This window comes from Epinephelus fuscoguttatus, linkage group LG9 (genome assembly GCF_011397635.1).
Source record: "Epinephelus fuscoguttatus linkage group LG9, E.fuscoguttatus.final_Chr_v1".
Taxonomy (NCBI): Eukaryota; Metazoa; Chordata; class Actinopteri; order Perciformes; family Serranidae; genus Epinephelus; species Epinephelus fuscoguttatus.
Genome location: NC_064760.1, coordinates 13,937,921 through 13,962,836, shown reverse-complemented (window position 1 = coordinate 13,962,836; position 24,916 = coordinate 13,937,921). Strand labels below are relative to the sequence as shown.

The following is a 24,916-nucleotide window of genomic DNA, read 5'->3' as shown; positions in this document are numbered from 1 at the left end:
AAAAAGGCATCCTTTAACATCGGCATTATACGTGGCCGGTTGCCGTTATAGTTACAAGGACAGAAGTTAAGGCAGCAAATGTGCGACCGGGGCGGGTGGGACTGGTGGTGGATGGGTCCAACAAACACCAACTTTCACCTAAGAGAGTGGTGTTGGCGTCCCGTAAGATTACCCTGTTCTTTTTCCCTAAACCTGATCACATGCTTTTGTTGTTGAAGGAAAAAAAAAACCTGTCAATTTGCTGTGTTGTACTGACGTAGTGTGTTTATTTTGAAAGTTTAACTTGATAGTACATAAACATAAAATTTCCTGTGAAAATGGAAGTGTATTTTGAAAGAAGACAATACATGTAACAGGCAGAACTTGACACGGCGTCCCAGAGCATCAACAACCAACGCACCCAGGGTACCTTGCACCTTGTTGATAGGCAATGCCTCTGTACATGGGGCGCCGGCACTATGCACTACACTACTGACGCCCCTACAACCTTAAATTTGACAGCAAACATTTTTTGATCAATGATTTAGTCCGGCACAATTTTACTGTGAAAAAAGCACCACTGTAGGCTTTAACTCAATGGTATATCCATAAATCTATTTTCAAAATTCAATTCAATTCAATTCAATTCAATTCACAATTTTATTCACAAAAACAGATAAAAAAATACAAGTAAAATTCATAACAAATAATGAAGATGTGAAAAGGAACACCCTGATAAGCTATCAAAAGCTTGAGAATAGGGGCCCAGATATGAGGCAAACTGTATTTTAAAATGTGTTTATAAACACGTCTAGATTTAATTTTTAAAAAGTGCATGTAATAAACAGTAACATTTATAACCTACAAAACTCCTAAGACTAACCAAGAAACCTAGAAACTAAACTAACCTTATGCCAACTACTAAACAGTCCCAAGACATTTATACCCTCAGTCTAACATTGGTTAGGATAGGATAACATGAATAGAGACACATTGCAAGAGGAAATAACAGTACATATATATGTACTTATAATGTATGTAAAAAAGTATGTAAAAAATTACATGTATACATTACAAAGACAATAAATGCTGTATAAAATAAGGGATGAACAGGCTTATATTCAGTGTGAAGAATACTGAACTGACGAGAAGGAAACTTACTCAGTTTGGGGTTGAGCGATGCTGGGTGTGCCGTGTAGATAAAACATGCCCGAGCTGTAAAATAACTTCACACAAGTTTGTGCAAAGACACACTGGATCAAAAGTCAAACAGCCTGCAGTTCATGATCATGTTGACATCTATGTTACTGCGCCTCTTACCATGTGCGTTCATCACATTGTTCCTTTGTGATGTCTATCTGATTTGGTGTTACCGTCAGATAGGTGCTGACAGTGACCACTGGCCTCGCTCTGAAGCAGAGACAACAAATATGACAGGTCGAATAAGTGTGCCGGTTTGGAATTTGATATTGGAAGCCAAAAGTTGTTAGAAAAATAAAAACAGTTTAAAAAAACAAGTTGTACGATGTTTAAGCTCTTTCGCAGCACAATGGAACTGAGGGGTAACCCCATGCAGTGTCTGGATATCAGATTGCACTGTAGTGATTCCTCCAGTAATATGGCCCTTCTGATAGTAGTGTTGACACAGTGCTACACAAAATGGCCCAATTCAAGAGCAGATATATAATTTATAAACTATAAAAAGTGACTAAATATTGCGAAATAGTTAAAGGAAAATATGTCATAAACAAATTTAAAAATGTAAGAAACAAACAAAGACAAAAGGAAGAACACATAAGCCCCGTTTCCACCAAAACTCTGGACCCAAAAGTAAACCCTCACACATGGTACATAGACCCTAGCGTTTTCTCTGCAAACAGTACTCTTAAACGTGGGCGGAGTTGTTGTCACTCACTGCTCTGTCCAGCACTCACTGTATTTCCTCCTTTATCAGTCTCCACCTCGTTTATCGTCCACAGAACAAGGCTGCATGCCGACATTTTCAGAACAAAATAGAACAGGCTGCAGTGAGAGTCTCTCTTGATGGGATATTTAAAAATAGTGGGTTTGTGCATTCAGTCTTTCTCAGGCAAGCTCAGGGGTTTAGTGATGCCGTAGCCCACAGGAACTATACTCCATGATGCTTTTTTTTCTTTGGATTGGTATATATGCAGTTCAAAGACAGTGTATGTCATATAAAACTAAAGTGATGGTCAAAGTTGTCACGGTGAAATTTAAGGTGTGTTGATCGATTCATGTTGTCAACTGATGCATTGAGTAACAGTCCAACAGTTAACATTCCACCTTAAAAGTCACCGGCAGTCGGCCCAGTGAATCAAGTTTTTTTTCTCAGACTCCAGCTGTTGCAAGAGGCAGCAAAACATCCTTTCATTTTATAGTTACAGTCTACTAATAAAACTCTCCACAGAATGAACAGTGGTTACATGACCCTCAAAACCAGCCACAACTCAGCCCTGAGCAGAGTGACCGTCCTCTACTGACCAATCAGACTGCAGTGTTCACAGCTCCACCTTTTAGTACCAGATCTGTGTGCTAGGTACCCCAACAGAGGGGGGACCAAAAATGGGAACGGTACTAAACAGTTCCATTGGTACCATCCACAACTTTTCACAGTGGAAACGGAAAAAAGGTGTGCTGAACTGCTTGGTGGAAACAGGGCTTTCGTCTATAAAAATTGAATTTACCCTGTAAGTCGTTTCTGGGGAGTGTTTGACATGAAAACTTTAATGATAGAAACACCAAAAAAAAAAAAAAAAAGACAAAGAATAGAAATAAAGTGTTTGTGTTGTACACTTACCTGTAGACAAAGACAGAATCAGACAGAGATCCCACAGCCAGATCAGGATACTGATTGTTATCCACGTCCAAGTTTCCAGACAGAGAATATCCAAACAGAGTAGCCTCTTTGGACCCTGGTGAGAGTACCTGGAAAACTCAGAATATGGGGGTGTAATTTAAAGGTCTGTTTTTACTGTCTGAACATTTCCAACCACAGACGGTGGCCTCACCTGCACTGGCTTTTGGTGGATTCCATCTGATGTGCCGTAGTAAAGGTAAACTCGACCAGAGCCATCATATGGTGCCCCCACAGCAATATCTGTCAAAGATTAACATAAAGACAAAGTGGGGCGACAGCATAAATGGAAGAAAAAGATAATAGGTGTATCTCAAAATACACATGCATTAGATGCATTACAAGCAGCAGAAGTTCTTTTTTCATAAACACACTACAGTATACTTAACGTTTATGTGTGCTGCTCTTCTGTTGTAGATGTTTTCAAGCTCTGAATGGGCAGATAATCCCAAAATCAAACATGCATGTAGTGCTCTTTAGTAATCTAGATCTTATTCAGTTGAAAGAAAATAGTTCCTGTATGAAACTGCTCACAACAAGGCCTGTGGATTATCTTGGACATTTTTCTGGCACTTTGAGCACCACGAGCCAAGTGCCATTTAGTTCCATTATATTCATGAGAAGGCAGACATCTCTTCAGCCAATATCTCCAACACTTGGCAGCTCACACCAAAACAATCTAGACTGATGAAAAGCCCTACAAGTAAATGTGAAAATATGTATTTTTGATTTTGGGGTGAAGTGTCCCTTTAAAATTAAACTTTGAAACTTTTGAGAGAAGAAAAAGGCATCTTTGCTCTTACAAATTAAAAGTCCAGATCATAAGCAATGAAACACTCCTGTGCTCATCTCAGTACACTCAAAGGTTTTTTTGCTTTAACGTCTTAGTGTGACCAGCAGCTTATGGTTGATAGTGTCAACAAACTTTACTTGGATACTGCTGTTACGTTTTAGCACTTAGCATTATCCTGACCTGTACTTGTGGCCACAGAAGCCACTGTTTAACAAAGGTTACACAGTCTGTAGAGTGCTCCAGGGATGACGTTCCCCTGTAGGCCGATGAGGAAGTTACCGTCACCTCGGTTCCATCATCAAAAAGCCTATGAGACTTTTCTATCTGATTTTGGATTATTGTAGAAAATAAGCTCTATGGCCAACAAACATTTATGATTATTACTCCTTTTGTTCACAAATGAACACTACATTATAATTTTTCGATGTAGTCATTAGAAGTACAAAGCTAATGTTTGGCTATAAACCAACTACACTACAGTCGCATGATTTAACACTCGTACCACAATGACGCTGTAAAGCTGTATTCGGCGTGATGTCACTCTGTAGTCTTATTTAGCCACTTGTTAGCAACCGCCTTTTTCAAGACACATAAAAGCTTCAAAGTGGAGTATTTACTGACGTATTTTATGTTGTAGAACAAAACATGAAAGTCTCTTAACGTGTGGACACACCAAACTGACATCAAAGAACTAGCGGCGATGAAAGCCAACTGTTGCGTCGTCTACGTCGCCTCACGTCGCCCTGTGTCAGTTGCATTTGAACACACTACACGGCCTTAATCCGACGGCCAAGTGGCACATACGTTCTGCGTCTGCGTGAGAGAGAGCGGAGGGAGTGGTACATCCTGACAGCCGAGGGGTTTCCTGTCTGTGCAGCCGAGCACCGCAGCACCAACCCTAACCCACCTCCACAAACTAATACATTAAAGGCCCGGTGTTTCCTCCTTCTTCCCACTTTAACCTGAATATCAAACCAGGGCTCAGCTCTCCATTTGGATCCAGCTCAGAGACTAGCGAGGGCTAACTGGCTGTGCTTCCCTCCGGTCATGCTGCGGCTAACGCTCCGCTAGCCGCTCCCAGCTAGCCCAGACTCTCCGTTTGGATTCTAACGGAGAGCCAGGGCTAGCTGAGAAGCTAGCGAAGGCTAACTGGCTGTGCTTCCCTCTAGTAATGCTGCGGCTAACGCTCCACTAGCTGCTCCCAGCTAGCTCCGGTTTGTTGTTCAGGTTAAAGTGGGAAGAAGCAGCGGGTCTGTGGGCAGCTGAGTGAAGTGGAGCCTGAGAAGGAAGCACCGGTTAGTCCCGGTTTCACTACAGGCAGATTCACTCGCTACAGGGGCGAGAAAATAAAACCTGAACAGCCAATCAGAGTGATCTCTCTCACCGACTAGCTCCGCCGTCAATTCAACATGCTCAGAAGCCGCCGACGCTAAAGTGCAGATGGTGCGGGACACACCGCAAAAACTAGGCAGACAGACGCTCACCGACGGCCCAACTTTGGCTGACGGCCGACTGTCGGCTTGGTGTGTCATGGCCTTTAAGCTTGTGTTCACCACAGACCTTATTCAGGGATCTAACACAAAACCCACTGACTTTGATGAAGGTACCGGGAGTGCAAAAATGCTAACTCATTTTCAGATTTAAAAAGTGAGAATTGAGTATTTGAAATTAAAACAAGTCACTTTCTTTGTCAGATTTCATGACATATTTGATATAAAAATGTCCCAACCTCCAAAACCATCTTGATTGATGTCTCCTATGCTTGCCACTGCGAGGCCGAACATTGAGTCTTTATGTCCAAGAAGTTGAGTTGGAACAATCTTCTCCCAGTTTTTTCCTTTGTCGTTGATATAGATGTAGACAGCTCCTCCAACCAATCCATCTTTAACAAAGAACTGTGGTGCTCCTACAACGAGGTCCTCCCACCTGCACATATCAAACTGTCACAGTACAGGAACACACACAGCAGTCTCATAATAACGATGACAGGCCGGGAGACATGTTTGTCTTGGCAGAACACTCAAGTAGTGATATGCACTGTGTACAAAAGGTTGTGTGATCTCATTTGTGTGAATGTTTGTGTATCTCAAAATGCCAGCATGACAAATCCCTGGATGTTAATGCAAATAAGGTAGATACAAGACAGCAAGTCCTACTGCTCTGCAAGCTGCCTTCAAAAAGAAGGTTTACAGAGCAAAGTTTACTCCACAATGTCAAAGAGGACTGAATAACATAATCAGAAATATATTTATTTATAATCTTAGAGCCTTACTTGTTAGTCAAAAAATAGAAAATTTTAAATTGTCACAGAGGCAAAGGCCATGGCACGAACTGTAGATGTTTGGAGGATAGACGTAACATTTTACGCTTGGCATTCTGGAGCCAGAAGTGACTGTATTTGGACAAGAGGGTGGAGCCATTCACTGTGCGTCAATGGTTGTCTGTCTCTATGTGTCAGCCCTGTGAAAGTCTGGCAACTTGTCCAGGGTGAACCCCGCCCCCGTGACCCCTAACAGGATAAGTGGTCAAGTAACTGCAGTTTTTCGGCACCTCAGCACTGGCTCCATTTTTCAGTCCAGGTTGCTGCTTGCTCTAGACAGTCGTTATCATGAGATTTTACTTTGAACCAAAGTGTAGAATTGATGGATTGACCAATATAAAGACTGTCCTCAGTGTGGCACCTGTTCATTTCTTAGCTTAGGTTTTAATGGCAATGAAGTTCTAAAGTAAACCTACCCATCACCATTGAGATCCACCACTGCCACATCATAACCAAAGGAGGAGGCCAGGCCCTGACCAGAGAGGACCAACTTCACAGCCAAACTTGTCTTCAACACGGGGTCGGCCTTAAGAAATGCCACCTGGCCGCTGTAACCTCCTCTGGGTGCTCCTGAGACGATGGTCAACTCACCCTGTCCGATGAGGGCCATACCAGAGTCAATGGAGAATCCTGGAGGACAGAATATGAAGCTATTTATGGGGAAGTTATAAGAATAAAGACAAGGTTGTGGAGCTACCTCTAAATACATAAAGAGCATTCTTACTACTGAAAATCATCTCAATCTAGTATTTCATCAACAACTGGATATATAGAGCAAGATCAAACTTGAAATGCTCAAACTGACACAGACCATGGTTATAAACTGACCCAGGTAGCTGTCTCTCTGTAGGGGAATGAGGTTTGGGTCAAATTGGTCATAATCCCCAGTCTCACGAGGATCCGGACTGAAGATGTCCAGGTTGTCCACGACCTCCATTCGTACAATTCCTTTAAACAGTGAGAAAATACAGAATGACAAGATTTTACTGTATGTTTTAGCATGTAAGTTGTAATGTATGCCATTGGGCAGGAAGCTATACATGAACACATTTTTGAGCGTACCCATGATTTGTTAGTTTCCACTGATTTCTGGGATTCAACCACTGTTTTCTTATTTTTGCTTTTTTTTTCTTAGGTGAGAGAAAATTTTATGAGTGGTCGAGAGCACCCTTATCAAAATAATTAAAACCCATCTCATATTCACAGTCCACAAACTGTCCAATGCATCACATTTAGTTTAATTATAATGATTGGATTATGGGCCAAAGAAATATTACCATTGATCCAAATTACTGTAATTTTAGTTACTGTGCATCACTCTGACGACCTTAGTACATTTACTTAAGCATGAATTTGAGGTACTTTTACTTTACTTGAGTGTTTTAATCTCACGCCGCTTCGAACTTCTCCTCCATTTCACAGGGAGAAATTACGGTTTTTGGAACTCAAACCATATGAAAATATGGAAGTGCAGCTGAAATGATTCGTCAATTGATTAGAAAATTAATTGGCAACTATTTTGATAAACTCTAAGTCTTTTTTTTTTTTCTCAAAAAAATTCATGCGGATTTCTTACTATATAATGACAAAAACTCTGTCTGTGTGTGTGTCTGTTCCACGTTTTTCTCCTCACTGACTTGGTCAATCCATGTGAAATTTGGCACAGTGGTAGAGGGTCATGGGAGGATGCCAATGAAGCAATATTACATCAATTGGCCAAAGGGGGCGCTATAGCAACCGATTGAAATTGCAGACTTTGAATGGGCATATCTCATGCCCCGTATGTCGTAGAGACATGAAACTTTGCACAGAGATGCCTCTCCTCGTGAGGAACAAATCTGCCTCAAGAAACCATAACTTCCAGTTATATAGATTTTCCGCCATTTTGAATTTTTTGAAAAACACTTAAAATCAATCTCTTCCTAGGAAGTTTGACCGATCTGCATGAAACTCGGTGAACATAATCTAGGGACCAATATCTAAAGTTCCCTCTCGGCAAAAGTTGGAAAACTTACTAAAACTGAGCTTCTATAAGGCAATGAATATTGCAGAGGGCGTGGCTCATCACATAAAGGTGTATAACATCTCAAGGGTTTCACCCATCACCACGCAACTTTGTAGGCATATGACCACACATAATCTGAGGGGACCCCTCCATTATTGACCCCATCAAACAAAATGGGGGCGCTGGAGAGCTAATTTCTTATCTAGGCCTAACAGCCATATGGATTTTTACTAAACTTGGTAGATATGTAGAACAGGACGCCTCAAGGTGACTGGAGAAATTTAACTCTAATTGGCAACTGGGTGCCGCTATAACAACAGAAAAATGCTTAAAAATGGCTAAAATGCGATGCGCTGTGGCTCCCCCTGTGGACCAATGCTTGTTTTTTTCTAATTTTTGTTATGGCTAAGTCATGGTATGGTATGCTGTACTCAATGGGTATGGACTAGCATTGGTGACTCTAAATTGTCCGTAGGTGTGAATGTGAGTGTGAATGGTTGTCTGCCTCTGTGTGTCAGCCCTGTGATGGTCTGGTGACCTGTCCAGGGTGTACCCCACCTCTCGTCCAGTGTCAGCTGGGATAGGCTCTCTTGACAAAAAATTAAGAGAAAATCAAGAGAAATTTAAGAAATTGTTGCTTGAAATCCACTGTGTGCCAAAACAACAAAAAACTATGGTAATAATGTAAACTTAAAACAAGAGTATTTATACTGTGATGGTACGACAAATAAAACACTGCTTCAGTTTAAAAATACCTGACAAATGTACTTTTTACTCCCATTTTTCAAAAACTTAAGTCCCCAGTCCTGAAAGGAAATGTTTTGGCCTTAGTAGAAAATCAAAGTATGTATTTGTCGCCCATCATCCCAGATTGACTTCTTCGGGAGGAACCAGTGGACTTGGGGCTGCAAGCTACAGGCTTACTGGGGAAATCACTGTATTAAGAGACGGGCTAAAGCACTGGTGGTTCTGGTCTGTCATGGGGATCAGCTGTATCCTTTTAAGTGTATGAATATAAAAACTGAATGTAAACCTTAACTTGGTCTCTGTCTGTCTCTTAAAATGCAGTAAAACACGAGAAAAAAGACGACTGAAGCTCATTTCCAATCTGTTTGTAATGACTAAGCACATACTGCACATGCTTGTTCATTCTGGCTGATGAAACAAACACCTGAAGGTGCTGCCTAAGTTTTAATTTACCTTTCCACAGGTACGCTCCCGGTGCTCCAAATAACAGAGATGTGTTGTCCTTTGCAAAAGAAGCCCCATGACCCTGTTGGCAGTATGCAAACCATGCGTGGTCCATTTGACGTTTGGTCAGGTGCTTAAGGCCACAAACTACCCTCCTCCACGTCCTCTCTACCTTCCCGACCTGCAGGTCTTCCCCTAAGAGGTAACACTGACCCGTCACCAAGCGAGGGACATAAAGGCTCGGACTTGGGCTCCATTGCTGGTATCGATGAGCACAAGCCTAAGGGGAAAGATGACAAAATGACTGGGGACTGATTTTTATTGTTTAATTATTTAAATGTGGAGTATTTTGCTTACCATGACATTTTTTCCAGGACCTTGGCTCGTCACTCTAACTCCCATCCACTGGTTGTTTATGCCTTTACTATCCAGGAACGCTGGAAAAACAAAGTTGAGCTCAATGTGCAGTCAAATTGTCAGTGTAATAACATTCAGAAGTACTCAGATATTTAACTCAAGGAGAGTACCAATTTTATAATGTAAAAATACTCCATTTAAAGTAAAAGTTCTGCATGCAAAATCCTAATTAAGTAAAAGTAAATAAGTATTAGCTACAAAATGCACTTAAAGTATTGAAGGTACATTTACTCTTTCTACAGTAAAAGGGTTGCTGTGACTGATGTTTTATTAGGTATGGTATGGTTGCATTATCAATACTGATGCATCAGTGTGTAAGCAGTATTTTAGTTTTGTAGCTCCTGGTGTTGTTTTTAACTACAGTACTTAAAACACAGTTCAGTCCACTGGTTCCCAGCCAACCCAGTCGCCAGAATAAATGTTTGCATTGTACCTTTCTGCCATGGATATTTTATATTTCTATATTGTTACTAGTCCATACCCATTGGTAGATATTGGTCCCTAGATTATGTTCACCGAGTTTCATGCAGATCGGTCAAACTTCCTAGGAAGAGATCGATTTTAAGTGTTTTTCAAAAAATTCAAAATGCCAGAAAATCTATACAACTGGAAGTTATGGTTTCTTGAGGCAGATTTGTTCCTCATGAGGAGAGACATCTCTGCAAAGTTTCATGTCTCTACGACATACGGGGCATGAGATATGCCCATTCAAAGTCTGCAATTTCAATCGGCTGCTATAGCGCCCCCCTTTGGCCAATTGATGTAATATTGCTTCATTCGCATCCTCCCATGACCCTCTACCACTGTGCCAAATTTCACATGGACTGATCAAGTCAGTGAGGAGAAAAACGTGGAACAGACACACAGACAGACAGAGTTTTTGTCATTATATAGTAAGATGTACCAGATACATTTAAACTTTGTCTCTTCACATTTCAACAACACTGTGGTTGATGTGTGATTAGGTTTAAGCACAAAAACATTAGCTCATGTTTTGGCTTTAGATACCTGCTTGGCACTATCCCCAGTGGAAAAACAGCTACAGGTCACTAAAAACACCCACATTTGTGGCTAACAAGTTGCTGGATACGCAGGGATGATTAGCTAAAAAATGAAATCTGGATAATTGGCAGTTTTTGGGTTCCAGAGAAAAATTAAAATTTGAAATGGGGAATCACTCTTTGGTGAACCTGCTAACAACTAATAGATGTGTGAAACATGCATTAATCTTAATCTGAAAAGTTACCAGCTGTGAAATAAATGTAGTGGTGCTCCGAAGTACTCTTAAATGTTGTGTGGCAGAAGTAGAAATTAGCATGAATATACTCAAATAAAGTATCAAACATGTACTTCCAGTACTACTATTTAATTGCTTTCATGTTAAAACACACAAAGATGATTAAATATGCAAACAAACCGTCATCATCAAACTCAATGGGCTGGCAGCGATCAGATGTTGTAGTGAGATCACACTGGTAAACAACACCAGTTACATTCGCTTGGTTCTGGTGTTTTGCTCGCGGAGCTCCAACCAGCAATCTGGGGAAAAATACCTCAACTGGTTAGACAGAGAGTTTAAATAAATGTACTCAAACTTAATAAACTAGTGTTCATTTTCACTCACAGGTTCTTTTTGGCAGGATTCAGCTGCTGGTGGAAAGCAACAGAAAATCCAAACAGGCTTCCTGGATCTCCATTTCTCTGCATCACATTCTGCGTGTCCAGATTGAAAGCTCCAACATCAAAAGTCAGGAGGCGGCAGAAACACAACAGATACACCATGTGCCAATGCTTTGCCATGATTTGGATTCAAGTGTGTAAGCTGCCCTTTCTCCTGAAGTGGCCGAGCTCTGTGAGAGCACAGTGACTGTAACCCTCACAGGAAAGGGATTGGCCTCAGCAGGTGCTAACTGGCTCACTGTAGACAGACAAACAAGGTGTGGTGGCAAGAAATTTATCTTCATACTAACAAAGCTGCACTGTTCACTTGTATGGGTTGATAACTGAAGTTAATATTAACCAAGTTCTGCTTTGATGAAAGCCAGACATGAGACACACCCTCTGAGCAAAAGTCTTCTCTGCTGGCACTGTGTTGACCCTGGCTGAATATTTAAAGAATGAAATGAGGTCATGTTGTGGCTTTCATTGGCTCTGCAAAAAGCACGTGAACGAATGAAACAGTCAACATGCACATGACTTCAGACCTTTGCCCTTGTTGTTCATTTTGATTCATTTCTCTAAAATTTAGAAGAACTAAAACATCCCGGCAAACAGTGGTCTGAAGGTGACACCGCATCCATGGCCAAAATGGTCCGGGTCAAAGGCCACAAAGTGCACCGCCCTTATGAGGCAGATGGCCAGATGGTGACGTGGTTTCGATGTGCCAATAATGCTCCATTCAGACCTTCTATTACAAGGAAATATTAATCACTGCTTTAAAAAACAATGGCATGCAAATATTTTGAATACAGTTTCTGTTTGTGAATTGATTGTTATCAGATGGCCACACTGTGACGTCTACTCCACATCCAAGGATGAGTATTACCTATCCCCCCCAAATACAAAACCTAAAAAAAATATCTGCAACAGAAAAACAACAACAAAAAACAAAAAACAGAAGAACAAGAAAGAAAGGCAGAGTCAGAGCAGGACAGGGAAAATAGGTGATTATTCAAAATTTGAACGAGAATCGACGCACTGTGTAAGCCACATTGTTTCATAAATTGAAGCCAAATCTTTTTTGTATTGATGACTGGGCTGTTAGAAATTGAAATGAGAGCAAATCACAGAATGTAAAGAAAAGGAAAATGGATTTCCCAAGGCAAAGTGGACCCAGGGGAGGGGCCAGACTAAAAGCGATTCAAGAAGACCTTGATGAAACGGCATATTCAGACATTGAGGACCTTGTTTGGTATGGGGACACTGGGACACAAAAGTATCTATCAGAAGTTTTAAAATCTGCAGCATGGGTTGAATAATAGTGATTTTTACAGATTTGCTCAACTCAATGACCAATTAATGAAGGTAAATTAAAGTATGTGGATATTAAGATACTAAAATCTTCATAGACGCTTATGTTTTGAACTCAAATAATAATAAAAAAAAAAACATCTCAAGACTTTACAGGGGCTGCAACTAACGAAATCTAACTCATTGTGTATAAAACAGAGAATGGGAAATGGGAGAAAACCTAGGTATAACAGAGGAGGAATGGGAGGAGTTATGTGAACTAAAATGGAAACTACAGGTTCAGCATCATGGAGAGAGTTTTGTTGGACAGACCTCATTAGGTTTTTCATTACTCCAGAGTCACTACTTATATCAAATGTTCAAACTGCTGGTGACAATGTAGGAGCTTCGAAAAGTACAAAAAGTATTCCAGGTGGACATTTCATTTTAAACTAGAGACACTATATTTGGCTAAAGCCAGCAATACTAGCAGTCGATGACTCACTTGACATTATATACGACATCGTAAGGATGGAAAGGATTAATCTTTCTATTGGACTGCAACGGGACAAGTTTTTGAAAAGAAGGGAAAATTGGATGGTTTTTCTTAATTTGTTTCAGGTGAATGTATCCTTCTGAGTTATTTTATTTTATTTTTAATTGATTTTTTTTTTATCCTCGTTTGTAAAGTGGTTAGAGTATCATGAAGACACACTCCAACATTCTGGTTCATATATGGATTTCAGTCTCTTTTTTTGTATTAGTTTTTCCATGTTCATACCTGTATTTATATTTACTTTATCGACCCATTTTGGCTTCTATGTTACACACTGTAACTCACTTTATGTTACTTTCTGCTGTAATTGTGTCCTACAGAAGGCCTGGAAAGACTGGGCAATAAGCCCTTTGGGTACGATTAAGCTGTCAGACTGGTCCCTGAAATAACTACATAAGAGAATTACAAAAGATAAAATAAAAATACAAAAGAAACAACTACATTCTCACAAGAGTCACTAAATGGGTACTGAAGAATGATTTTACCTGTCTTATCTTATCTTATATTGCCAGTCACCAAATGTCCTTATCAGCTCCGACTCTCTCTGTCTTTGCACTGAGAAAACTTAATTATGCAATATAGGTGACTTCTTCACATTTCATCAGTCACAAACAACACAGGGAATGTGCTGGCAACTAAGAGAGGACGACTAAAACAATACAAAAAGCAGTTCAAAGAAATACCTCATATTCACGTCTATATGGAGGGAAACATTAGGAGCTACACCTGTTGCCTATTGGAGCCTAATCAGGCTTAAAGTGGACTGACCTTTAAGGCGGACCAGCTAACACACCGCCACACACTGATGAAAAATTTTCATACAACACAACATGAAATGTGACTTAATGCAGAAAAGCAGCCTGCAGGAAATGAAAGGTGTATTCTTTCAGCAGGTGGCACTAGAGTATTCGTTTACAGAGATAATGTAGGCCTACAGATCTGCAGGTGACCAGCCAATGGCAGCGATTATCATTACTGGTATTCATCTGTTTTCAGTTGCAGTAGAGATATTGGTATCTGTAATAGCTGTCTGTAGTTGTTGTGGTGTCTTTTGGAAAGAAACAAGTTCAGGGGAATCAGTGGGCTAAGAGTCATGACATCACATCCACTCTCTGTTTGACTTCCTGTCTCTCTGTGTAATGGATGTTTAAAACAAAGAAAGGACAGAATGAATGGATATAACAGAATCTCATACTTGGTGTTGTTAACTGATGTGTAGAGTTTTTACAGTCTGTGACTAATGTAGGTAAAGCAGGTTGAATAATGTAGGAATGAGCATGAGAATTTTGGTTGATGCTTTCACATGGTGACAAACAAACAATGATACATGGAAAATTCAGCGGCGGTGTGGTTGTGTGGTCAGACTGAGGTGTGAACTCTCATACGCTTTCTTTGCCTAACTTTTAATTTTAGTTTCAAAACAGCAACGCTTCTGAAAGCTTTTCCAACAGGGCAAGTGGAATAAAAGTATTAATATATTAAACAAGAATAGCTGGCAGGAAAACACGCACGCACGCACGCACGCACGCACGCACGCACACACACAGAGACACACACACACACGGGCAGTGATACCACAGAGTGTTTCCACTGCAGTGTTTAGGGGATGTGGTTTTCTTCTTTAGTTGTTGAGAAAAGGGAGAGTGCCGCTCAGTCACTGGTCCCACATACAGTATGTGACAGCTGCTGATCTCCTGCTCGCACGTCTTCTCCTCTGACCTGTACACTAACCTTTACTCCACCCTCCTCTTTTTTCCTGCAAAGATCACACCTGCAAGCCCAACTCATTTTGTAGATTTTGTGTTGAAATCCATTGTTTGCATACTCACACTGAATTCAATTAGAGGATTAATATGAGTTTCACGTGTGTACTGTAATGTTAAATATGGCGCTACAGCCAGCAGCTGGTTAGCTTAGCGTAGCACAGTGACAGGAGACAGGGGCAAACAGCTAGCTACACTTCACATTTTGGACAGATCAAACAAATGAGATATAACATGCTACTTAAAAAGCATTAGACGTGCTTGTAGACTGATTTTGTCACATTTGGACAGACAAAGGCTGGCTGTTTCTCGTTGTTTCCTATCCCTGGCCTAAACCAGGGGTAAGCTACCTGTGGTTCTGTAGCCCTTCTCCAATGGCTTCCTGTGGCTTTGACAAAAAAATATGAAAAAAATAATTAAGTTATTCTTTAATATTTTAATTTTATTCATCATTGTTGTAGCCATTGAGTGATTCTTACGTTTTCCAACTGTATAAATGTGCAAACCATACATTGGATAAAAACAAAATGTTGTTTCATCTCGTCAGCTATGTGCGTCATACATCTACGACCTGGCACCTTTTCCTAAAATTTGCCAAATCTCAAAAGTTATGGTTAGTCTTGAGTCTCCTTAGTGAGGCTAGCTTTTGATTCCAAATCCAAAAAAGAAAACGTCTCGGAGGAAAAAAGATAATTTCATCACGAGTGGACAGATTTGTTTGCTGTCACAACACATTCTGACCCTGGAAATCCAGAGTTCTCGCGAGAGCACAATTTGAATTTGCTCAGCGAGTCACTCTGGCAATCAGTAATGATGCTCATTACCCATGCCGTTGGAGCCTAGCTGCACCAATCACATCAGTGTATCTGATATAGGCGGGCCAGAGGCGAGCTAAACAGATGACGAAGTCTGGAATCAGTCAGTAAACATTGCAAGATGGCTACGGATGAACACCAGTTGTTTGAAATGGCTTCGGCCGCTACAATGAACGAGTTAGACTTGGCTTTTTCTCTAAAAGAGGAACAGAAGACGGCGCTCGAATCTTTCCTTTGCGAGAAGGACGTTGTTGCTGTTTTGCCGACCGGATACGGCAAGAGTCTAATCTACCAGTTAGCTCCGCTGGTAGCGCTCTGGATACGTCAACCCGTGTATTGTTCTGATTGGTCGTAGTGTTATCCAATTGCGTGCAGTGATATTTTCAAATGCATGCTTGGTGCTGCCCCTGGAGTTGGGCCATTTTCATTACTCATAGCCAGACCCTAAATCTTTCTAGATTTGGGTCTGGATTTCCAGGCTACCACATTCTCACTCTGACCTCGAAACATATCGACGTTTGGTCATAGACTTTTCACGTCCAGATACAACTTGCAAGGTACCCTGGGTGTGTTGGTTGTTGATGTTCTGGAGCAAAAATACACCAAAATACACTTCTGTTTTCACAGGAAATATAACGTTTACATACAGTCTAGTCTCTTTCATAATAAACGCACTACATTTGTACAGTGCTGTAAATTTTTTTTTTTTCCTTCAACAACAAACGCACATGGTTGGTTTTAGGCAACAAAAACGCGTGGTTAGGTTTAGGAAAAAAGAACAGGGTTTGGCTTTAGAATCTTACGGGACGCGAACACCGCTGTCTTGGGTGAAAGTCTGTGTTTGTTGGACCCATCCACCCTACCTCTCGCCCGCCCACCTCGGACTTTCGCTTTTCACTTTCGTTTCGGGGTACTTTAACACTCGGGCACTCACCAAAACAAATGGACTGTGACCTTCTTGAAGAGGTGGTCTCGGTCCGGTTACAAACAAACTCTGGCGCGGTTTGTTTGTGGTGAGAAAATGTTCCGACCTTGATCCGAACCAACTGCAGTCACATGACATTAGTTGTCCCTCCATTGTGACATTAGAAAGTGTCAATTTACCTTGCAATTGTACTCTTTTTCAACGTTTTGTTTACTTCCTGATTTTTCCTGCATTCTGACCAATCAAGAGCAGCTTTCTCACGCATGCATTTGATCTGGTCCGCTTGTAAATGCTGCCATGAGAACACGAACCAACTCTAGGCAATTATGCAACTGTGTAAAAAAATTAGTCCCTGATTCAGACCAAAGCAAGACAACTCTAGGTCTGAAAGCACCCTCAGACTAAGGATGAATACAAGTGTTCCAGCAGAGAGGATGAGGAAAGTAAATTATTTTTAAAGCATGTAAACATGTTCTAGTAGAAAACCAAAATACAAGTGTTAACCTTAAAGTGAGCACAATAGGTCCTCTTTAATGTCTATGAAACTAATTGTCATGATCTAAAGTTAGGGTTAGGATTAAACCAAATGTCTGCTTTGATTGGTTTGAAGGTTGGTTTTCAGTGCTCTGCATCCACCACTGTTGAAACTGGCTAGTGGTATCGTTGTCCCTCTTTTATCTGCTCAACCACACGCAAGACAAACTTCTGGTGGTCTGAAAACTTGATGCTGAAATAGTGTTTGAACCCCAAGTCACATCAAGTTCAGTTGTTGCTACTTCATCACGTAAGATGACAGTGAAACAGTGATGCCTTTAGCTTGACCCAGTTTCAATTTGGACGCCTATTCCGGACATTGATCAGACAGACCTTAAATGTTACAAAACATATCATAAAAAAAATGTGATAACCCAAGGTTATAAAATGTTATACAACCTACTCTTTAAAAACAATTGTGGTTGCTTGGGGCCAAGTGGTTATTCTTCAGACATTAGATTAAACTAAACGAGTGCACATCCAGGAAGGCAGAACCCAAAACTATCATGTTAACCGTTTCTGCTAAATTTAGCCTGCGGAGGCTTCTCGTCCCCTAGCTTCATATCCTGTTGATACCCAAAGTCATGTACATTCTGAGTAAACATGCTCGGCGGTCTGTCAAAGCAGAGGAATGGCCAGCCACAGCCTACATCTCACAGCTCAGCTGCTGCGTGTGGCTTTGCTTGTTGTTCCACAGGCATTGACGTGCAGATACCACAGTGCAGATCTGCGCTGATTCAAGCAGACTATTTTTGAGTGGCCACACATGAGATATCTATTGTTAGAATTTCAGAAACTATAATAAAAATAAAAGCCTCTGTGATCTGTCATGTGCAACAGGAAGAAATCAGGTTTGCTTACTGACCCGGTAACTTTTAATTGCTACTATTTTACACCAGGAAGAGCAGCGGAAATAAGACAGGTTTTACATTTTATGCTGCTCTAGAAAAATAATGTGCATTTGTTTTAAATTTCTTTCAACTGTACTGCACCGTTGTTTGCTTCGTCTTTGTACACTTGCATCTAAAATACCTATCAAGCACCAATTTACAACAGTTTGGTGCAATGTATCTGTAAATGGAAACAAGCCAGCGTCACACTGAGCTGCTGGTTCACTTTAATCCTGGCCCAGTTACACATTTCACTCAATTTCTGCCTCATAAAGCCATTAAGGCTTTCATGTATCTGTGCATTCACAATAAGTAAAGTGTGATTTGAAATCACAGATCAGAGTAAACACTTTGATCACTTTCATATACTTTCTTCCTTTATAGATCAAACACGGTTGGTTAGTCTTTCTAAATTCATTATTACAGAATGATCTACAGTGGTATTTGTCACAGCAAACAGATGTGAATAGGTTACTTCAGCCCTGCTCTATTTTTGTAACATGTAGGCAGAGTCTAGTGTCTCTCTTAGTTCCTGAGATGACAAGACAACATGTCTGTTTTGAAGTGGTAAAGCCCACCAACGGACATGCATACAGTGGGCTTTTATTATCAAAGCACAGTGGTAGCTACCTGATGTGCTTTTAGGTGTGAAGAGAAACTAGTATCACAGGCCTGTGTGCTCACTGCATGCTTTCTGTTTCGAAACATGAAGCATGATTTTAACCTTGTTCACTGCCAACTGGGGGATTGTGATTGAGTCCTACAGGGGCAAATTTTTATTTGGACAACATAAGATGCAGCGTTAGTGTGATGGTCAAAGCCACATATATTGATGTTTTCCCAGTCCACACTCTTTAAACTCATTAGTTTGTTATCTACACAGGTTAGTTTAATTTATGGTCAACCATACCTAAACAGTTACACGGTTTGATTTAGAATCGGTTTATCTGCTTTTAACCTGACATTGTTTAAGTTAAGTGTGCACATTCTAGCACTGTTGGGCAACACAGGCAAATTGTTCGATATTAATCGTCTGTTTCTTTATCTTTTATGCCTCTTTTCCACAGAGCAGTACGGTTCAGTTCAGTTCGGTACACTTTTTTCTGTTTCCACTGTGAAAAATTGTGGATGGTACCAATGGAACTGTTCTGTACCGTCCCCATTTTTGGTCCCCCCTCTGTTGGGGTACCTAGCACACAGATCTGGTACTAAAAGGTGGAGCTGTGAACACTGCAGTCTGTTGATTGGTCAGTAGAGGACGGTAACTCTGCTCAGGGCTGAGTTGTGGATGGTTTTGAGGCTCATGTAACCACTGTTCATACTGTGGAGTCTCTGACCATTACTTTTGTTTCTAAATGACATATACTTTTAGTGGACCCTGAGGCTGGACCAGTTGGGAACCACTGATTTATAATATGGTATTAGGTTGTAGTTGCTGTCCATGCAGATTGACCAAGATTAGTCGGAAAAGTTATTTAGTAGCATTAATCAGATAAAACTATATTTAGTAGGTTTAGGGGATGTAATGGTGAAGCAACAAGTCTGGGACAAAATTTAATATAATGCTTCAACCTCTTGTCAACGTGTTTTTAAATGATCTGAGCAATAAGATACAACAAATCCTCCTTGTAGCGTCCATGTCTCCACATTAAGAGTTTAAACTATGAACACAACAAAATCAGAAGAGCGACTTAAAATGAGATGGGAAATGGGACCATATAGGGAGCGCATGCTTACTGCACACAAAACTCCTTAAGGTTGGCTGGAATATTTGCATGGAGAGAGTCCAAGGTGTTACAGCACATTGTGCTTCCAGCAAAGTCATAGCATTGCTATAGCAACCGATTGAAATTGTCTCATGCCCTGTATGTCGTAGAGCCATGAAGCTTTGCACAGAAATGCCTCTCCTCATGAGGAACAAAAACCTCAAAAACCCATAACTTCCAGTTATATAGATTTTCCGCCATTTTGAATTTTTTGAAAAACACTTAAAATCGATCTCTTCCTAGGAAGTTTGACCGATCTGCATGAAACACTGTGAACATAATCTAGGGACCAATATCTAAAGTTCCCTCTTGGCAGAAGTTGGGAAACTTACTAAAACTGAGCTTCTATAAGGCGATGAATATTGCGGAGGGCGTGGCTCATCACATAAAGGCGTATAACATCTCAAGGGTTTCACCCATCACCACGCAACTTTATAGGCATATGACCACACGTAATCTGAGGTGAATCCTCCATTATTGACCCCATCAAACAAAATGGGGGTGCTAGAGAGCTAATTTCTTATCTAAGCCTAACCGCCATATGGATTTTTACTAAACTTGGTAGATATGTAGAACAGGACGCCTCAAGGTGACTGGAGAAATTTAACTCTAATTGGCAACTGGGTGGCGCTATAACAACAGAAAAATGCTTTAAAATGGCTAAAATACGACCGATCGCTGTGGCTCCCCCTGTGGAGCAATGTGTTGTTTTTTTTCTAATTTTTGGTATGACTAAGTCATGGTATGGTATGCTGTACATTATCACGGAAACTGTCAGTCAGTCATTCTACCAGTGCGCCCCACTTTTAAGTCAATACAACATATAAACACTTTAACTATTTGCCTTTCAACGTGCTACCTCAACTACTAATGTACAGTTTTAGCCCACTAACTATCCCACTATTGGCAATGGTACTACTGTACTTTCAATAAAGCAATCCTATCAAATTCACAAAAACTCTGTCTGAATACATTGCTCTTCTTAATGGGTTCAGTTGACTATTTAATCTGCAATTTCCTGTGACCTGTATCCCAAACACACACCATGTGTAACTGTACGTGGGCAACTGTGCACTCAGTGGGTATGGACTAATGGATTATGGTTTGCAAAAGAGTCTACAGCTGGCTGCTTTGTGTGGCTGTACCTAGTTATGGCAGTGCTTTGAGCTTAATGCTAACCCTAAATGCCAATGTCAGCATGCTAACATGCTGATGTTATTAAGGTATAATGTTTACCATCTTAGTTTAGCATGTTAACATGCCAACATTTTCTTTTTAGCACAAAACAAGTACAGCTGAGGCTGATGGGGCCCACCCACAGGCCATCATATTGATATGACTAACATTAACTGATTGATATTGTTATTTAAACAACGACAATGTTTCAGTGGTTACTGATGCGACATATCATTAGAAAGCTGAGATTCTTATGACTGATGCAAACCACTTCAAGGTACAACCACCACAGCAGGTTCAATCAGACCACCGACAAACACACAGTTAAAACTCACCTGCCTTGCAATCCACTGATCCATAATATTGCAACAAAAACAGTCCTCATACACTGGTTAAGGTTCAGATGATCCAAATCCACTAAAACATTTTGTCCAAACACATTATTATATCCATAAATAGCCATGGGCTGCTGTTGGATCCTTTTAAATGTTCTAATATCACCTGTTACATGTGGATGTATTGCCATGGGCAAAGCCCTTGGCAAAATGGCCGCTCCACTTGGACCCCTTGATTGACACCTCACTTGACCCAATAGGAACTTCCAAGTCCTGCTCACAGCCTACAATAGCCAATGAGAGCTTGTGTTGCAAGGAAGTACCTGCCCTCTCTCCTTGTCCAGGGATCCTGCCAATAGAATGAGGTTGTGCCGATGACTGACACTTGACTGACAGCCAATTAAAGTCCTTAAACAACAATGCAATATAAATGTAAATAATTAAATGATAAAACAAATGGCACTTTTATCATCTTTAGGGGAAAATCCAGTCTTTTTGATTAATTCTGATTTTGAAAAAACTTCAGCGCTACCTTTCAAAATAGACCATTTACATGCATATGTAACAGGGTCAATTATACAGCAGTAATATGTGTAACAAAGTCAAATGTACATTTGTCATATTAAGTGTTATAATTACACAAAATTAGTTTCAGTTGTTATTACCTGACACACTCAGGCCTCTATAGCCAATATGTGGAACATCTGATACTCAGTTTTTGTACCCCTACGTTCACCTTTGGGGGTACCCCACCTATAAAGGGGTGTCTCCCACCTTACCTCTCCCCTTTTGCTGTTGTACTCCATGGGAGAGGTAAGTGACATTGCCCTCGTAGTAATATCCATGTTTCAGAGCTGTCTTAATTGACGGAGGATTTCTGTTTTTACCTTTTGCTGTCAGGTATGTCTTCTGTGTTTTACATTACTGAATTGAATATAACATGGCTGCCCTTTTGCTGTTGTACTCCATGGGAGAGGGGCTCAAGTTATATGATAGTAATTTACAGTTTTGTTTTTAACCTCTTGCTGTCATAGTTGTCAGGAATAAATGGAGATAGCCTCCAAAGATATCCACAGTCTGGGCCTCTTCATATCAACACAAGGCAGACAACACTAGAGTCCACCAGTTAAACATACACTCCAAATGGTCCAAGTACAGCTTTACCTCGGGTATTCCCTGGATAGGTGTTTAAGGCAAATCTTACAGGAATGATACGAGGTTTCTCAACACTAAAGACGTGTAAAAATGTGACCTGGTGATGGTGCTAGATGAAAAGGCCGGGAATCCCCACAGTTGGTAGGTTAAATCCCCTGGGTATCATGAATGTCTGTCAAAAATGTAACAACAATATGTCCAGTAGCTGTTGAGAATAATAACAATTAAAAAAAAAAACATTAATTCATTCGTTTTCCGTAACTGCTGATCCTGTTGGGGGTCGAGGGGTGGCTGGAGCCTATCCCAGCTGACATTGGGCGAAAGGCAGGGTTCACCCTGGACAGGTCACCAGACTATCACAGGGCTGACACATAGAGACAGACAACCATTCACACTCACATTCACACCTACGGACAATTTAGTTACCAATTAACTTGCATGTCTTTGGACTGTGGGAGGAAGCTGGAGTACTCAGAGAAAACCCACACTGAGAACATGCAAACTCCACACAAAAGAGCTTCCTCCACCCTGGCTTTGCACCCCTAACGTTCTTGCTGTGAGGCATTAATGCTAACCACTGCACCACTGTGCCGCCTGTTGAGTATAATGACTGAAGAAATGAAACGAATTGTTTAGTACTGTGTCATGCAAGTAGCTATGCCCAGCCCACACAGGTTTACAAGACACAATGAAGGCAAGAGTCTGGACCAGTCAGGACCAGAGTCCCGCATACATATTTTGGCATCAAAAGGAAAGAAAATGGAACAAAGCAGCAAAAGCATCGTACATAATCAGGTCATCATTGTGTAAGATATTTCAGTCTGAACTAAAGTGGTGGACAGACTGACTGACAGACCAACATCACCATCGAGAGAGCCGCTCTGCTAGCTAAAATACTGACCTAGTCTGTTGACCTAGTCTGTGGTGCATATTGCCACATTAAGTCGCATAAAGCACTTGTCTGCAGCCCTCTCTCAGGGCAATCTGTGCCCTTGTGGCCTATTTTTATCTCCCTGCACCACTCTTTCTCACCTCAGTTGCATGAGAACTTGCGGCTTCTTCTGGAGATGAAAATTACTCTAAGTCAGTCAGTAAATGTCAAGTCAGACCAAACATGTTAACTTTGTGAGAATCAAAGGAATTAAATGTTTGAAATTCGTTTTGGCCTCAGCAGTGTTTTAGATCTACACATAGTTCAAAGAAGGGTGCTGGAAGTTCAGGTCACTTCTTTCCCCTAAAACAAACGCTGGCTATTGTTTTCACTAAAGATGAGCGCTGTCACCTTGACTGGAAGATGGCTAGTGAAAACCCAAAACAGACTCACACCTTCTTACTCATAGAGGCATCGTGTGAAAAGTCACACCAGACTGCTTTTAACAGTGGTGGCAGAAGCATTAGATCTGCTACAAAGCTAAAATTAGCAACACAACACCGCAATATGCTCAATTACAAGTTAAAGTCTGCATTAAAAATAGGACTTAAATATAAGTACACAGGGATTTGCAACAAATGGTACTCATAGTATCAAAAGTAAATTGGATCATTATTGTAGATACATTAACAGGTAAATAGTACGTTAGTGTTGTAGTTGGATTTAATTTTAACTGTTTCATAAAATTAATGGTGGTTTCAATCTGTGCACCATAATTTATAAGCAGATCAAAATGTTTTGTGTGTTAAGTCTTACTCTAAAAAGCAGCTGTCAGATAAATGCAGTGGGGTAGAGATGTAGATGTAAGCCGCCTATTTCGACTACTACTACTATTAGCTTTCAGTCCCCCCATAGTCCTGCAATAACGCTAAAGGTTCACAGCCCTTCTGTAAAAGAGCAAAGTGTTACTCTGAATGTTAAAAATACATTTCCTCTATGCGGCCTTGTGCTTTTTTTTTTTTTTTACCACGAACTCTCCAAACTCCATCACATCGGTGTGACTGAGAAAAACACTCAAAACAAAACCACACCACACTAAGAATGTGCCGACGTCAAACAAATTATTGCTTAACATCATACTTAAGTGAAATTATTGCGTATACTAAAAATATACTGTCTTTAATTTTATCATTCATCCCCTTGCTTTGATACTAATCCGGGACTTTGTAGGAAAGAATAATCACTGTTATGCAATAGTATTATAAGATGAATACAAGCAGACATCTCTGGTGACTACAGCTCCAGACTATTTGTCTTTTGTTAATTTGAATTAGATCTAAAATGTATTAAAGTCATTTCTGTGTGTTTAAAATACAGTTTATGTATATTTTTTCTGTCATGATTATGTTGCGTTAGAGTCATTAGCTGGTCTATCCGGGCAAAAACAAAAAAACTCTGCAGCCCAGATTTACTGAAAATGGGTCATTGGCTTGCAGAATTTAACAGGAAGTGCATTTTCTGTGTTTCAGCCAATCAGTGTGATTTCCACTTTGTAAACCTTGATCACCTTGTGACTAAATCTTCCATCTGAGTGGGAAGAC

The 24,916-nt window shown here is 40.6% G+C and overlaps 1 protein-coding gene across 5 annotated transcripts in view; it reads right to left on the bottom strand.

Moving 5' to 3' along the window:
• The window catches only part of LOC125894893 (integrin alpha-6-like), a 31,062-nt gene extending 9,575 nt beyond the window's left edge, over positions 1-21,487 (bottom strand). The window contains exons 1-12 of one of the 5 annotated variants that reach the window (XM_049586563.1): positions 21,290-21,487; positions 11,205-11,498; positions 10,998-11,119; positions 9,521-9,600; positions 9,173-9,443; positions 6,796-6,915; positions 6,384-6,597; positions 5,377-5,573; positions 3,009-3,097; positions 2,798-2,925; positions 1,300-1,389; positions 1,141-1,205 (exon numbers count right to left, since the gene is read on the bottom strand). In XM_049586563.1, the coding sequence (XP_049442520.1) occupies positions 1,141-1,205; positions 1,300-1,389; positions 2,798-2,925; positions 3,009-3,097; positions 5,377-5,573; positions 6,384-6,597; positions 6,796-6,915; positions 9,173-9,443; positions 9,521-9,600; positions 10,998-11,119; positions 11,205-11,380 (1,552 nt within the window). In that variant the 5' untranslated portion in view covers positions 11,381-11,498; positions 21,290-21,487. Of the gene's footprint in view, positions 1-1,140; positions 1,206-1,299; positions 1,390-2,797; positions 2,926-3,008; positions 3,098-5,376; positions 5,574-6,383; positions 6,598-6,795; positions 6,916-9,172; positions 9,444-9,520; positions 9,601-10,061; positions 10,259-10,997; positions 11,120-11,204; positions 11,499-21,289 lie in introns of those variants that run through there. The other 4 variants (XM_049586564.1, XM_049586567.1, XM_049586566.1 and 1 more) reach the window with 4 other exon arrangements.
• Positions 21,488-24,916: the final 3,429 nt, after the last annotated feature.